Source organism: Macrobrachium rosenbergii, chromosome 20 (assembly GCF_040412425.1).
Source record: "Macrobrachium rosenbergii isolate ZJJX-2024 chromosome 20, ASM4041242v1, whole genome shotgun sequence".
Taxonomy (NCBI): Eukaryota; Metazoa; Arthropoda; class Malacostraca; order Decapoda; family Palaemonidae; genus Macrobrachium; species Macrobrachium rosenbergii.
Window position 1 is genome coordinate 27,435,001 of NC_089760.1, and position 17,500 is coordinate 27,452,500.

The 17,500-nt window shown below is 37.6% G+C and overlaps 1 protein-coding gene across 2 annotated transcripts in view; it reads right to left on the bottom strand.

The window, feature by feature from the left end:
- LOC136849172 (antigen WC1.1-like) overlaps positions 1-17,500 on the bottom strand; it is an 89,146-nt gene that overhangs the window by 27,091 nt on the left and 44,555 nt on the right. For both annotated transcript variants that reach the window (XM_067122281.1, XM_067122282.1), the window contains 12 exons: positions 16,671-16,787; positions 16,192-16,333; positions 15,095-15,180; positions 13,955-14,052; positions 10,645-10,799; positions 8,319-8,482; positions 7,616-7,781; positions 6,875-7,050; positions 6,501-6,558; positions 4,895-5,117; positions 3,455-3,584; positions 1,369-1,547 (listed from right to left, as the gene is read on the bottom strand). In XM_067122281.1, coding sequence (XP_066978382.1) covers positions 1,369-1,547; positions 3,455-3,584; positions 4,895-5,117; positions 6,501-6,558; positions 6,875-7,050; positions 7,616-7,781; positions 8,319-8,482; positions 10,645-10,799; positions 13,955-14,052; positions 15,095-15,180; positions 16,192-16,333; positions 16,671-16,787 — 1,694 coding nt within the window. The remainder of the gene's footprint in view (positions 1-1,368; positions 1,548-3,454; positions 3,585-4,894; positions 5,118-6,500; positions 6,559-6,874; positions 7,051-7,615; positions 7,782-8,318; positions 8,483-10,644; positions 10,800-13,954; positions 14,053-15,094; positions 15,181-16,191; positions 16,334-16,670; positions 16,788-17,500) is intronic.

The following is a 17,500-nucleotide window of genomic DNA, read 5'->3' on the forward strand; positions in this document are numbered from 1 at the left end:
ATTCATAAGCCATCAGTTATGTCACACTTAACTTCATTACCTAATTTTTCCCATCTTTTTTAATTTGCAGCAATTTCTGATATTCCAGTGTCCACAAATGGCTGTCTCAATATTGGCCACTTCTTGGTCATCAGTTTCCAAGGATAAAGTTTCTTTTTCAAGAATGAATTTTCTTCTTTAAAATATGAACACAACATAAATCTGCATCGAAGTGGCAAAGGCCTGTTTAAAGGGTACTCTGTTCATAACTTGTGAAAAGAATGATTCACCATGTTCAAAAACGCTATTGCACTGCTGATATTCTTCCCAATTCCTGCCCTAATTTCGAAAGTTGTATTGGAAATTCCCATGAGATTGACTATGTTCAATTTTCCTGTTTTTTCATCCATGATTTCGAGCGATCAGATCTGGGATTATAAGGGAGTGCAAGTTACCTCAACTGTCCCTCTGTTAACTTAATATTTTACTGTACAATTTCGCATAAATTTGTCCAGTTCAGATAGACAGTACTCCTATTTAGCTGACTTTTCTTTATCTGAGCCGTCAGTATCCTTTACTGATGATTCACTGTTATCTTACTGATTTCTCATTGTCTTCCCATAATACTGACTTTTTTCCTTTTCGTATTATTTCTTAAGGAACATTTACTGAGACGAGCAAAGTCTTCTGCATGATACTTGCTTTGAAATGGAACAGATTGAATGGCTGAGAAGGTGCTATATGCAAAAATATACAGTTATTATATAGTAAAAGCTTGATGAAGCAGAGAGAGAGAGAGAGAGAGAGAGAGAGAGAGAGAGAGAGAGAGAGAGAGATTTCCAATCATGCTGATTAAACAGAATAACATACTGAAAAATGTACTGTAGTTAATAATGCTAATTACAATTCTTAACATATATGTTGTCTATCTAATAAAACACATATACAGAAAAAGCATGTTGGTGTATATCTAGGTGTATAAAACACACTCAGATACAGAAAATAGCATATTATATGTATATTCTATATATATATATATATATATATATATATATATATATATATATATATATATATATATATATATATATATATATATATTATATAAAATAATATATATATTATAAAAAAAAATAACCTTGTAAAAATTTAAAGACAACAAAAAAATCAACGTATCTAAGCATCGATCTATAAAACAACAAAACTATATGCCACTTCCTAAGCAGAAAAAATTAAACACCAAAGCTATACAGTACGCCACCTTCTAAAGAAAATAAAAAAAAAACAAACTTACGCAAGAAAAAAGAAAAAGAAAGAAAGAGCAAAACAAAAGAAATCAAACTCGAGCGCAAGAAATTATCTCCCGAGGTAGATCGAAGAAATACTCACTCGTAATTGAAGGAGAGGCAGACGAAGTTCTTGGCCTGGCTGCACCTGGCGGCGCAGGTGGTCTTCAGGGTGTAGAGCCACTTCTCCACCTCACGCCCCTTCAGTCTGTGGTTGACTTTCTTCGCGTAGTAGGCGCTGTAGTCTCGGCAGCCTTCTTCGTCGCTGCCGTCAGCGCAGTCCTAATGATTGTTATAAGTTTTAGATGAGATGGTTCAGTAATGCCTGATGGTCTTAATCGAGACAGAGGATTACGTGAAATTAACTGCAGATATCTACTGTGATCTGTCATTAGATGTCGTGGTTTTAGTTTATATTGGCCTTATGCCAGCACGTGCTCTTGCTCTTAGACAGCTCGTAATTCATTAGAATACTTGTAGATCTTTTACTGAACATACCACGGCACGAAATTAAATGGTATATAACGGCATTAAACAGAAGAAATATTTCACACCTTGTTGTCTTGAGCACAGAATAACATAAAATTACACAGATATCGACAATAAGACGTCAGAAAATACAAGCTCTCCGTATTAATAAAAAATATCTACTACTGATGTTATCACAACTAACATGTTCCTCTTTAGGCTTCATCTGATTCTGCATTTCTTTAGAGGACCTTCGAAATAAATGACGCGCTTATTTTCAATCGTTCAAAGTAATACTTTCGGTTTCAGACAGTTCTTGGTCAAGAATACAATAGCCCTTTTCTTCATTAGTTCATTATAACGCAAAAATATGTTTATTTAAAGTTTTCTTTCTCTTCATGAAAGTAATAGCGCCGTTTACCATGAGGTTCCCGATGCTAAGCAAAAAGAAAAAAAATGTCTTTTTCATTATGTTCCAAATAACGAAAATTAAGATTCACATCTTCTGCCTACATTTTGCAATACTACAGTGTAAACCTTGTTCAATGTTATGGCCTGGTGCTTTCTTTCTAATATTCCTACCTCATATTAAGCCTTCTCCTAACCTGTATATGGCTTTTATAACACTACCTATTATCTGTTTACTAACTGACATACTCATGCTCACAAGACACCACACATTCTCTGTGATGCCTCTTCCCCAGACTTCCGGTAAGTTGAAGTTTCCTCCCCCTAATCCTAGCCATTTTTTGCTGGACACAAAAGCGGTCTAGTTTAAGGTCTCGAGATGCTGCGCCCTTCAGTGAGCAACGGACATCTTAAGATTGCTTAACTCTGAAACGAGGCTGTCACCTCCCTTGCTATGTTCAACAGATGAGGAAACAACTCCTTCTGTGGTTAGATGTGTGCCAAGAGACTCGTAAAAAAAAAAAGACGGTTAATCTGGGTTTGGGAATCCGATACTGCCCGGGACGAATGTCGCACTCGCTCCCCGAATGAGACGAGCCAGCAGATGACCAATTAGGATCACTTGAGCTACCATTGATTTTCTTCATGCCCCTTATATGGCTCTAACATTGTGATCAGTAATTGTCGCACCTTCATCCTGAAGCAGCCATAAATCTGCTAAATCTTTTATGGACGTGGATTACACTAAAACTTAGATTCTGATGACAGAGGTAACAAACACGGAGCGACCCTCAATCAGTGTCCTAAATACTCATAATAAATTCATTAAGTTGTATTTTTATCTCACAGTATGCCCGGGCCCCCTTCAGTTTTTTCTGTACATTCGTATCTGTTTGTCATTAATAAATTATACATTTTCTCTTTTCATGATACTTGGCATTTTTTCTCCTAGTCTTTGCTGAGTAATACATGTGAATGATTCATTACTAAGCGTATTTTACCACTGATAATATACAAAAGTAAAATGAAAAATATAAGATTCATACAAAACTATTCGAACTAGATTTTACAAGCAAGTGTGATAAGGTAAAACCCAAAAGCTGTGTTACAACTCATTTTTTCTTCTGAATCCTTGAAATTCTTATTCTGCTTGATACAGGAAAATGACTGCATTTTGGAAAAAAAATTCACAGTAAAATTCAAACATCCTTGTTTGAGCCCGACTTCTCTGGACTCCGATATCGGGTTACAATGCTAATGAATAGAAAGCGTTCACATCATTAAACGAAAAAAAAAGTCATCCAATGAAATACCTGTTGACCGTCACACTGCCACTCCTGGTGAATGCAGCCTCCGCTGGCACAGGCAAATTTATCAGCCCCGCAGCTAGTGTCCTCCTCGATGACCGTGGGGACGTCGCGATCATCCCGACGCTGAGGACACCTGCAAAGGTAAGAGGTCGTTCAGGGTTTGCGTTCATTCATGATGGCGTCTCCTCTCTCTCTCTCTCTCTCTCTCTCTCTCTCTCTCTCTCTCTCTCTCTCTCTCTCTCTCTCTCTCTCTCTCCTCATAAGGAAAGGCGCACACATGTTTTCTTCCCTTCTCGAAGGGGTTGCGCCAGGAGGGTTAAAGAAAGGCTTCCTGTTGCTCATCAAGTCTTTTGGAATTGAACACATTATAGAATTAAGGCCAATGGCCAAACGCTGGGACCTATGAGGTCATTCAGCGCTCAAAGGAAAATTGAGAGTGAAAAAGTTTGAAAGGTGGCAACAGGAGGAAAACCTTGCAGTTGCACTATGAAACAACTGATAGGATAGGATGGAAAGTAAGAAGGAAGAAAGAATATGAACGGAGGTAGAGTAAAAGGAATGGAAGGGGTTACAGCTAGGGGCCGAGGGGACGCTGCAAAGAACCTTTAGTAATGCCTACAGTACAACACGTGAGGTGCACTGACGGCACTAACACTCTACGTAGAGCAAGTCCTTTGTGGTAAGGATGGTAACCCTATTTACAACTGCATGGAAGGCTGGGACCGATCCATGGAATTAAAAAATATGAGCTGAGCATTAGATCAACCATTTTTGGGAATGAGGCAACTAGCGTGTACCCTTCTCAAACTTAGCTACAAGCCACCATAATCGACTAACCACCTTGTCATTACACAAGTCAACAGAAGAACACTGGAAGCGAAACCAGTCGTATCCCAGAGTGAGATCACTCACAGACCTCTCTATGGTGAGGCAAGGTTATTGGGCATTGAGCTGAGCAACAGTGATCACACACATAAACGAACACACACATACATATAAACAGGATGGTTTAGATTCCAGATTCTTCAATTTACCAAGGACTAGCTTTCGCAGACATACAGTCTTCTTTATCAGGTACCGATACAGGTATATATACACAATGAAGCTGTATGGCTATTTTGTCAATATATACAATATATATACATACATACATATATATATATATACATATACATATATATATATTATATTATATATATATATGTATATATATATTTAGGCCAGAGGCCAAGCGCTGGGACCTAGGATATCATTCAGCGCTGAGATGGAAACTAAAGAGTAAATGAGATTTGAAAGGAGTAATAGAAGGAAAACCTTGAAGTTGCACAATGGAACAATTGTTAAGAGAGGGTGGAAAGTAAGATGGAAGAAAGAATAAGAAAGGCGGTACAGTAAAAGAAATGAAAAGGGGTTGCAGCTAGGGGTCGAAGGGGCGTTGCTCACCTTGGAATGTCACAGAAACCCACGGTGCCCTTGGAAGTGTAGCACCAAGGAAGGTCGTCACCATCAGGATTGGCACAGCGATTCGCAACCAGAGGAATGTGCGAATTGGCGAGATGCCCCAGCTTCTCCTGGATCCGCGGCTGAGACCAAAGGGCGCACACCTCTCCTTCCACGGTGATGCTGGCTTCTCCTTGGTAGAACTCGCCACGCCCTTCGATGCATCCTTTGAAGAGATTGAAGACAGATGTTAGGAAAATACGTTATTCAAAACCAAGTACTTTGAGGAGATGATTAAAATTTGTATATTTTCGAAACGTCAGATAAATTAACATATTTTCGACATTTTAGTTACACTCAAATACTTAGAAAATTATTCCAAAGTTAAATAAGTAAAAAATATTAAATTTCCGTATTCAGAAAATGATTTCGGAGTTAAATAAGAATAACATATTAAATTTCCATATTCAGAAATGATTTCGAGGTTCAATAAGAGCAACATATTAAATTTAGACAATCAGAAAATTATTTAAGTTAAATAAGCACAATATATTACATTTGGATATTCAGAAAAGTATTTCTAAGTTAAATAAGTACAAAACATTCTGTAAAACCTCAGTCCAAGATCGAAATGAAATTTTAAACTGTTGTTAACGAGATACATTTTTAAAATGAAATAGAAAGAGATTTTTAGAAACTTAATTACAGACAAGTAACAAAGAAAGAAAAAAATAAGACACGAATGAAGTTTGTCAAGGTGAAAATAAACTAGAATGAGAGTGAACGACCGACCATGGAAGAAATCGTCCTTGGTAACTGATAAGTTAATTTCGCATTATCACAATCAGAACCTTCAGTTCTGGACCAGGTGCTTTTCAAGTTCAACTGACAATCTGACACTACAGAGGCAGATAATTACACTTTCATATACAACAACGGGTAAACATGATAATGCAAATTTAATTATATAGTGAACAGAGGCGTGCATAATCTGCAAAATAAATCCAGAAAGGTGGATTTTGCTTATTTTCGTCTAAAAGTGAGTTACAGACATTCCTTTGAAAAATTGATTAAATCGAAATTTCAGTGCTGTTAGAAATTAACGAAAGCTATTGCAGCAGCAACAAGAACAGCCTAGTAATAATAAAGATAACGGTAATAATTCCCAGATGGGATTCCGCTGTATCATTCTCTTCATCTCTTGAATATTACAAAAAATTTCCGCTCTCTTTTTCCTCCTCTTTCTCATTTAGAAATCTTATCACCTTCATGGTAAATGATACTGTTTATGAGGGTCAGTGAACGCATGTTTTTGACCAAGGGAAAATTTTATTTGCTTATAAATTGAAGATACTGATTATTGTGAGGATATTGTATCTATGCTGATGGAATTAATTACTGATGTAAAACAAAATCTTTTAAGAGAAGTTTGATTTTCTCTCTCTCTCTCTCTCTCTCTCTCTCTCTCTCCCTCTCTCTCTCTCTCTCTCTCTCTCTCTCTCTCTCTCTCTCTCACTGGCTCATACAGTAGCCCCGGAAAAAGCCTTTGTGTTTCTGCATGAATAAAAACAATATAGTACTTAACCAAGCAGAGAGAATCTGACCTTACCTATGTCTTTCTTGTCAGTTTCACATACGAAATGGAGCCTTTCTGCACAGTTCGTCAGCTGAAATAAATGAAATAAAAGTAGTTGAAATAAAAGCAATAGAAGTTGTTATCTGCACATGCGCACATGCACACGCATGGCCAAAGACGTGTGCAAACTTAAAAAAATGGAACGCTCATGACAGAAAAATAAAATAAAACAGAACGGCCGCAGAAACAGATAAAAATAACAAATGTATAATCAAAAGACTCCAGATTAACAAATGAACGTACAAAGAGACATAGCGTTTTAAGCTTGCATTGAAGTGATATTCATCAACACACCGGACAATCGAAATAAAAAACAAAAGGAAATAAAAACAACACATTTTACGAACCTCCATAAAGAAGTACTCAGCAGGAGCCTTTGTAACAGACGACCCACTGCGCGCAACAGGGAAATTATCCCGCAGGACAATGCACTGGGTGACGGACTCCTGACCCCCTTCCGAGCCCTTCGGTTGCCAAGGTTGTTTAGGAGGGCGGGAGTCTTCTCCAGAACTCGAATTCCAGCCTTAGCCAATTAAATTAGTTCTAAATATTACTAGCATTAAAAGGTTTATTATTATTATTATTATTATTATTATTATTATTATTATTATTATTATTATTATTCAGCATGTGCACACATTTATATAGACAAACTAAACAAAAACCGTTAATTTTGTATTAAAATGGTGAAATAAATTAGAAAAAGATAATTATCTTATCCTTTAAGGCGTACTTATAAACATGTCAAAGGTTCATCCATAATATCATTCAACGTATCTTCTGGCCTCAAGAGCACCTAAAGTACCAAACCTGACAATTCAAAAAAATTACCTTGAAACTGCCTTTACATTACTGTACTGTAATAACAGTAGAATTAGAAAGTCATTAAATAACACTGCGTCTGTGATCTTGAAGGTTGTGAAATCACGGCTCCTACATGAAATCAACATTACGTTGCATAAAAGCTTCTCATTTCCTCCATAACCCGATTATCAATTCCATCTCATTGTCTCGGCGCTTTTGCGCCGATAAAAGTTCAGAGTAGAATAGAGCAGAAAATAGAATTGGGGCCAAAGAAACGCACTTACCAGGCCACCAGTTAGTGAAAAGCATATGCGGCGCTGCCGACGTTGAATTTTGCCACAGCCAGAAAACGTCCCCGAATATCTCGGTCCTTACGCCCCCTGTGTGGAAGCCCGGCTCCACATCTCCTGCTGCAGCTGTCAGTAGCTCTGAAACAAAGTCGCTCTCGGCCTACAAGCGAATACAGAAGAAAAGAACCTCAATTTTATGACCTGTGTTGATGATACGAGGACATTTCGCAATGCAAATAGATTACATATAATGCTCTTTTCCACCCAGGTTGCAGTCCACTACAGTCGACTGACTACAGGGACCTCATTCACTGCTTAAAACAAAGGCAAATATTTATAACATGTAATATTCATATTTTCAATATGTTAGTGATGAATTCAATTCTTATGAAGAATACTGAAGAATCTTAAATTTGGAGTGAGAGGGTCTGTATATATACAGTATATACAAAACATATATATATATATATATATATATATATATATATATATATATATATATATATATATATATATATATATATATATATATATATATATACATATACATCTATGTGTGTGTGTGTAAACATCCAAGTGATATTTAAATTTCTAAACAAGAAATTATGTGAATAAAAAACAACACTAATGATTGAACACAATAAGATCAATATCAAGCTTAAATCTGAAACTTACGAAAAGAATCTCGTTATTTTACCTGAGACTCTATGGACAAAAGTCTGGCACCATTCTGGGCACATATTTCTCTTGCTTGGGCATGGGTGACCAGCGTTTGTGCCCGGGTGTAATGGTAACACTTGTTCCCCCAACTGACGCCTCCGAAGCCACATTCTGATACCCAGTTCATCCTGCATCGTACGCCTATACACAGATCGACATGGAAGTGATGAGTCATATATATATATAATATATATATATATATATATATATATATATATATATATATATATATATATATATATATATATATATATATATATATATATATATATATATATATATATATATATATATATATATATATATATATATATATATATATATATGTGTGTGTGTGTGTGTGTGTGTGTGTGTGTGTGTATGTATATATATACATACATACATACATACATACATACATACATATATATAGTATATATGTATGTATGTATGTATGTATGTATGTATGTATGTATGTATGTATGTATGTACATATATATGTATGTATGTTATATAAAAAGGGAACAATATATAAAATAAAAAAGAAAGAAACACCAAGCATAAGTTCAATGAATGAGAATATATGGTAACGATACAGTGTCGTATTTAGAATCCCCTCGGAAGTAACAAAAATAAAAAAACAGAAACAAAAAAAACAAAAAAGACAAAAATTCATCCCTTCATTCTCAGCATCAGGAAGCAGGTAGTGTATGGATATCAAATAAGCACAAGTTAAAAATGCGACGCAGTGTCTTCGGGCAATCGAGTTTTCTGTCCAGCGTATAATCAAGTCCACCGAAAATAGATCTATCCTTCGCTGATCTCGGTATAATGCTGTATGAGCCGCGGCCAATGAAACTTTAACCACGGCCCTATGGTGGCCTATTCTATATCGTTGCCAGATGCACGATTATGGCTAACTTTAACCTTAAACAAAATAAAAACTACTGAGGCTAGAGGGCTGCACTTTAGTATGGTTGATGATTGGAGGGTGGATGATCAACATACCAATTTGCAGCCCTCTGGCCTCAGTAGTTTTTCAGATCTGAGGCGGACAGAAAAAGTACGGACATAAAAAGTGCGAACAGGAAAAAAAATGCAGACAAAATAAAGTGCGGACGGACAGACAAAACCGTCACAATAGTTTTCTTTTACAGAAAATTAAAATCGTTCCTTGACAATGTGGAATGAAGCGAACTTTCTGTTTGAAATGAATCCGCGACTTCCGGTTTCGAAGGAAAGTAGTGAACGGTCACGAAACTTGGCGCGGAAAACTCTAGGCGACTGATTCAAGGACACGAGTTAGTTTACCCTGAGTTAATCGATCGTAATTTCATGGAACTGATCCTATGTACGAGAGAAAGATGCAAGCTTGGCTGAACAACGCAAGCGCAGTCGTGGAAAGTTGTCGTCATGGCCTTCTCCTTCTGAATGACAGAAAACCCTCACTTTCAAAAACATCTTATGAGCCAGGAAAAACAGAAGAAAGAAGAGAAATCCACTGTGAAAGCGAATGGTATGAAGGAACTAGCAATCTGGTTGGGCCTGGCTTTACGTCTTTTTCTGAGTAAGAGTGGCATAGGATAAAGTAGCATGTAAGATATGATATGCCAAATGTGTTAAATCATTTTTATAAATTATAAAACAATGCAGCAACACAAAATAAAGTTGCAAGGACATAGCACTTTTATGTCCTAAGAGCAGGAAGGACATTAGTGTAGTAAACAAACTTAAATGAAAAAAGTAAAGAAAATTTCATATTTTTTTCCTACATATAAAAATCATGCACGTCATGTCAACAGGAAGTCAAACAACTGACAAAAGCCAACAATGGAAGGATGGAGGCATTATTCTGAAGTCGGGATAAACTACTACAATACTCAGGAAGTAAATGATTACATTTTTTTACGTTTTTCATTTACTCTCAAAACACGCAACTACGAGCAATGACCTCATGAATCTAGTCAATCTTGATGCAAAAGTCTTTGGAATTAACTCCAATATAATTTTGGAAACGGTCTTTGGAATTAGCTCAGTATAATCTTAGAAACGGTCTTTGGAATTACCTCCAATATAATTTTAGAAACGGTCTTTGGAATTAGCTTCATATAATTTTAGAAACGGTCTCTGGAATTACGTCCAATGTAATTTTAGAAAGGTCTTTGGAATTACCTCCAATATAATTTTAGAAACGGTCTTTGGAATTACCTCCAATATACTTTTAGAAACGGTCTTTGGAATTAGCTCATTATAATTTTTGAAAAGGTCTTTGGAATTACCTACAATAAAATTTCAGAAGAATACAATGATGTCGTAACACTTACCTACGACAGTTTTGTCGACTTCTTCTTGAGTTCCTCTTTCTAGACGACACTGCTGGAAGTGCTCTTCGTGGCCCATACACTCAACAACCTTGTACTCCGCCTCCTGTCTCGAGACTAGGCCGAATGTGCGACCCTGAGATTTCGACTCTGCTCCCCTTTAATGCAAAGCAAGGGCAAATAAATTACTTTCATATGGCATACTTGAGATCCGAGCACATCTAGCATCTTTCCGAGGTAGTGACCCCCAAGTGTTTTAACCCGGTATGTATCCACCTTCCTGGTGTGTTAAGTGCAAGCCAGTTAGTGATTACCGTAAAAATAAACAAAAGACGGTTAATAAAGATAATGACTGCCAAGAAACATTAGTCCTAGATAACGACCCCAAAAACCCATGGGGGTCATTATCTAGGAGAGATCCCACATCTGAATCTAATTATAATTGCAATTCTACATAAATGAAAAAAATACTGAGGTGCTATGGTCACATGAAGCGAAAAGGTGGATAAAATGCAAAAAAATAATATATATTTCCAAAATCCTAGCGAAAAGGAGGAGAGATGACATCTACAAATAGCAGGGTTCATTAACAGAATGGCAGAAGCATTGGAACTGGCACGTGCCAGTATTTGGCGCTCGCTAACTACTGGCGCATGCCAGTTCTTGAAGCGCGCTAAATATTGGTACGTACCAGTATTCACCATGCGCTAAGTACAGGCACGTGTCAAGAATTTAGCGCTGGCTAAGTGCTGTCACATGACAGTTCTTGGAGTGCGCTAAATACTGTCATGTGGCAGTTCTTAGCATGCACTGAATACTGGCACATGCCAGTATTTAAGGCTCTCCAAGAACTGAAATGTGGCAGAACTTAGCGCACCAAATATTGACACATGCCAATTTTTTAATGTGCTAAATTCGGCCATGTGCCAGTATTTGGCACATGCCAGTACTTAGTGCACGCTAAATACTGGCAAGTGCCAGTACTTAGCGCAGGCTAAATTGTGGCAGTGCCAGTACTTAGCACAGGCTAAATTGTGGCAAGAGCCAGTATTTGGGCTGCTTTAAATATTGGCATATGCCAATATTTGGGGTGCTTTAAATACTGGCATGTGCCAGTTCTTGGCATACGCTAAATACTGACATGTCCAGTATTTGTCAAGCACTAAATTCTGGCTCGTGCCAGTATTTAGTGTGCACTAGTATTACCATGCACCAGATACTGGCACGTGCCAGTAATTAGCACGTGCCAGTATTTAGCGAGCTCCAAGAACTGGCACGTGTCAGTACTTAGAGAGCACCAAATACTGGGACGTGCCAGTTCTTATATGCCAAGAACTGGCACGTGCCAGTATTTAGGTGCCCAAAATACTGACATGTGCCAGGATTTAGAACATGCCAATATTTAGTGCCTGCCTAATAATGGCACATACCAGTATTTAGCAAACGCCAAATACTGGCATGTGCCATTATTTAGTGCGTGTCAAATACTGGCACATGTCAGAATTTAGAGCACGCCAAATACTGGCACGTGCCAGTACTTAGCATGCACTAAGTACCGGCATGTGTCAGTACTTAGCGCACGCTAAATTGTGACACATGCCGGTATTTGGGCTTGCTAAATACTGCCACGTGCTAGTATTTAGAACGCAATAAATACTGGCATGTGCCAGTTCTTGGTGTATGCTTAATACTGGTACATCTAGTATTTGGCAAGTGCTAAATTCTGGCATGTGCCAGTATTTAGAGTACGTGAGTATTAGCACGCACCAAATACTGGAACGTACCAGAACTTGGTGTGATCTAAATTCTGGCACATGCCAGTATTGAGTGCACTCCAAGAACTTATACATGCCAGTGCTTAGCGTGCACCAAATATTGGCATGTGCCATTTTTTAGCGCATGCCAAGAACTGGCACGTTCCAGTATTTACGGTGCGCCAAATACTGAAACATGGCAGGATTTAGCTCGTGCCAGTATTTAGCACGCACCTAATAATGGCAATGCCAGTATTTAGTGTGTGCCAAAATTTTAGGCGCCCAAAAATCTGGCACATGCTGGCACGTGCCAGAATATTTGCCAGAATTTTAGGCACCCAAAATTCTGGTACGTGCTAGAATACGTGCCAGAATTTTGAGTGCATAAAATTCTGGCATGAACTGGCACGTGCCAGAATTTTGGGAGCCGAAAATTCTGAATGGCACGTCGCAGAACACGTGCCAGAATTTTTGGCGCCTAAAATTCTGCCATGTGCTGGTAAGTGCCAGAATTTTAGGCGCCAAAAATTCTGGCAAGTATTGGCACATTCCAGAATACGTGCCAGTATTTTGGGCGCCTAATATTTTGGCAGTGCCAGTGCGTGCCAGAATTTTAGGCGCCCAAAATTCTGGGTCGTACTGGCATGTACCAGAATTTTAGGCGCCCAAAATTGTGGCACATATTTTGGTATGTGTTAGAATTTTGACTGCACAAAATTCTGCCATGTACTGGCACGTTCCAGAATTTTGGGCGCCCAAAATTCTGGTACGTACCGGCACGTGCCAGAATACATGCCAGAATTTTGGCACCCAAAATTCTGGCACATGCCAGTACGTGCCAGAATTTTGGGCGCCTAAAATTTTCGCACATACCAGCACGTGGCAGTGCGTGCTAGATTTTAGGCGCTCAGAATTCTGGTATGTATTCTGGCAGGTGGCAGTACGTGAAAGAATTTTACGCGCCCATGGCACGTACGGCATGTGCCAGAATTATAGGTGCACAAAATTCTGGCACATTTTCTAGCTCATGCCAGCATTTGGCACGTATCAAGAACTGACGCACGTCAGTATTTAGTGAGCTAAATACTGGCACATGCCAGAAGTTAGCACGTGCCAAAAATTGGCACATAACAGTATTTGGCGCATGCTAAGTACTAGCACATACCAGTGCTTGGAGCGTGCTATATACTGGCAGGTGCCAGTACTTAGCGCACACTAAATTCTGGCACGTGCCAGTATTTAGCACACACTAAGTCTACCCGAAAGCCAAATCAAAGTCCTTCAAACGAAGGCATCGTGCTTACCCCATACAAATGGGAAAAAATCACGTTAAAAGAAGGAAATACTGGTACATCCCTGTATTTGGCTTGTGCTAAATACTGGCTTAGCGCACTAAATACTGGCACGTGCTAGAACTTAACGCATGCCAAGAACTGGCACGGAGCGCCTCAGTAATTTTTAAGCTCTGAGTGCACACAGAAAAAGTGGGGATGGACAGACAAATAGCCATCTCAATAGTTTTCTTTTACAGAGAACTACAAAAGATAAGAGAAACTTGCCTTTCATAGCCGAGACTGCGGCAAACAACATCAGCGTCCGATTTCGTCCAGTGGTATAAGGTGTCTGTTATAACCCTCCAACGTCCACCAACCTCTATCTGTTGGATAATAGATTAAAATATTCTGATTTTGCAAACATTCACATACAAACTATTTGTCAAGAAGTCTCTCAAATTTCGTATTAGCTTTATCAATTGACCTGGCTAAGGTATATCTACTTTTACCTAAAGACATAGAGAATAATAATAATAATAATAATAATAATAATAATAATAATAATAATAATAATAATAATAATAATAATAATAATTAATTATTATTATTATTATTATTATTATTATTATTATTATTATTATTATTATTATTATTGTTGTTGTTGTTCATTCGCAGTATACATGGCGCTCAGTTTTATTCTGCTAATAATGGAATAGCTTTACATGTATTTATTGCTTTTCATCTGAAACCAAGAAAGCAACTGGACTACAGAAATTCTTTTCATGACGGTGAATAAAAACAATAATATTTTTTATAAGATTAGTGCAAATTGAGGAAGAGTTTAAGCACGATTTCGTCGTTATCTCTGAATCAGATAACTGCCAATTCTGGTGCTCCAGATCATGATTAAAGACTCTGACTGATCAAGATTATACGGTTATATCTGACAAATGTTACTTATTTTCTCATGTACTAACATTTCACTTTGTTTGAAGCGTCGTTGGTCATAATTCTAATTACAAAAAAGAGGGAAGAGACCAAATATCCAAGCTCATATATTGGCCAAATATTTCAGAACAAGAAATGCTGGTCCTTTTAGTACTAAGTTAGAAACGACTCGACTATAATGATTAATATACTAATCCTTGTCTCATTTTAATAACGATGTTTTTGTATAAAAATCTGCTACAGATTAGGCGTTCATGTGTCATAATCGTATAGCACCTGTTAAGTGTTGTGTAAGGCAAATAAAAATGCTAAACATACAGCTTACAGTACTTCCAGAAAGCGAAATCACACCTTTGCTAAGATTTCTGTCTAAGGACAATAGGTAACTGCATTATGAGCAGATGCCTGTAGTTTCCATAAGCACATCTACTACTTGTTGCAACTGTTAAGAACAGCTAAAACTGAATCACATATTACCTGCACATAACCAGCCCATGGGACATTACTACCTCTCAGTCTGATTTTCTGTCCTGATGGCGGAGCAACAACAACGCTTGCTTCCTCTGGAAAAAATGAATTAGTACTTCACTGTTAGTAAATATGGGCTAAAATGAAAGTAAAATGGTGTCTGTGATTCAGTACTGGTAATGCTCTAGTGTGACTGTGAGAGAGAGAGAGAGATGGAAAGATGAACGTTTTATAACAATGAACTCTAAAATCGTACAGCTATGAGATCCTCATTGTCTTATTTAGAAATTTTACTCAAGCCCAAAAGTACCATAAAAAAGCCTTCTGTCTTGCATTGAAAAAAAAAAATCATTTCAGAGTCCCGGCATTAACTGTTGCATCTATCAGTGTGCATTTAATTACATCAAACTAACTCACTTTACGGGAGGGGGGGGAGGTGAAAATAAAATAAAATAATGAGGCCTTGAGGTCAAGCCATAACTTTCACTTCCAGCGAATAACAATTCTAACCTAACGACCAAAATTTGCATCGGTATTAAACCTGGTATGTATCCACCTTTACGCACCACCATCCATTACTCCCTTTCATAAGCTCAGGTCATGCACTGTCCACAAAAGGATCCAGAACTTTAGTATCACCATGAAGCAGCAATCAGACAATTTCATCTACATCACAAAAGCCTCTGATTGCTTCAATAAGTTATTTAATCATCTGGACAAATAACCGTTACCTACAGGTGTTTATTTTTTAAACGGGTACGCCTCAAAATAAAAGGACCTTCTCTGCTGTTCAGAAAAGAGAAATATATCATCAGGCATTACTTGCTACTAAGAGTTGGCATACCTATTAGTAACACTACCAACTATTTGTCAGTGGATACCCCCACATTATATTAAGGCGATTTTGGACTTGTTCAAGATGCAGTTCCTACTAGTAAGAAAGTCTCTTTCAGTTGTGGTAGTGGGTGCTTCACCTACTAGTATGACAACCTTGCGTTTTAGTAGGAGAAATTCTAGCTACAAATAAGAATTCGCTATTTACTCGAAAGTGCTGCTCTATTTGAGTTAAGCACCATTCTACCGGCTCGTATGAGCTCTCTACTTACTGGCGGGAGTCGCTCTGCTCTTCGGGCAAACAACCTTCGAAGGGAAATCGCAGACTTCCTTGATGGCATTGAACAGTGTTCCTGGGCTGCAAGTCTGAAGGTGTGGCTTCGATTTATGGCAGTTCACGAACTTTTTACAATCCTTTCGAATAAAGATAACGAAGGTGTTTTTGTAATAATAATTTTAGAATGAATAAACGTGATATATCATGTCTTTATAAATAGTTTTATAAACTCTCTAAGTATCTTATTTCCAGAGTAATTCTAATAATTGCCAAATTTTCCCAAATTCTTCAAAATACTCAAAACTGAAATGTCCATGCTGCCAAAACTCTTTAGTCCTTTTACTTGATAAGGCATGTTGTATTACAATTTTATGGTCGTATTTTGGTAACTTACATCCTGTTATAGGACCATACCAAATCGCTACTGTAAACTGAAACCTAATTAAATATAAGAAAAAACATTCGACTACCAACCTTGGGATAAGGAAACAGACCGTCTGGTCTCAGGCACAACGACGCTGAATTTTTCACGCCCACCTTATTCAGTAATCTCTTGCCTTTATCCTTAGCTCGTTGGTAAGTCCAGTCGACCTGTGTGAGTAGGAGCTATTTAAGTAGGCCCTGGTATGAACATCATTTGTAATATCTTAAATTACACAACCACATATCCAAATGTTACTTTCTCTTGCTTTTATAAGCATAATCAACCATTTCATTCATATTGCTTTTGAGTTAGCTAAACATTCTGAGCAAAATGATGCTGAACTGTTAAAATGGCATTTAAACTAAAATCAAGACAATACCTTCCTAATTTGGATACCAAAATAATTTAGTGTCATTTACAAAAAAGAATGAAGCAACATTATTAATGTTATTTTTTTATCACACAACCTTGCTAGGCTGGGATCGCCAACTTTAGATCAAGATTGTAACAAGCCACCTGAGGATCTGACCGCACAATACCCTATTTAGTTAGGATGGCAACACTTCCAATTATCCTTGCTGTGGCCAGCAGCACCATTTTCTGGCGTAAGTCTGGGTCTGTGCATACAGTCTTCTTCTTTGCTCCCACTTCAGCTTACCATAGTCTCCTTATTTCCATTTTTAGATTTTGGTACGTTTACATCTTTTCTCGGCCTTTGCTCTTAACAAGTATGGTTCACGCTACGGCTAAATCTAACAGATATTTTCCGGATTTCTTTATTTACAAGGATCAAGACTGATCTTACATCATGGTCCAGGAATTCCTTGACGTTTTCGTTCTCCAGTCCATTTTTTAAGCAAATGGTGCGCTATTTGCTTTG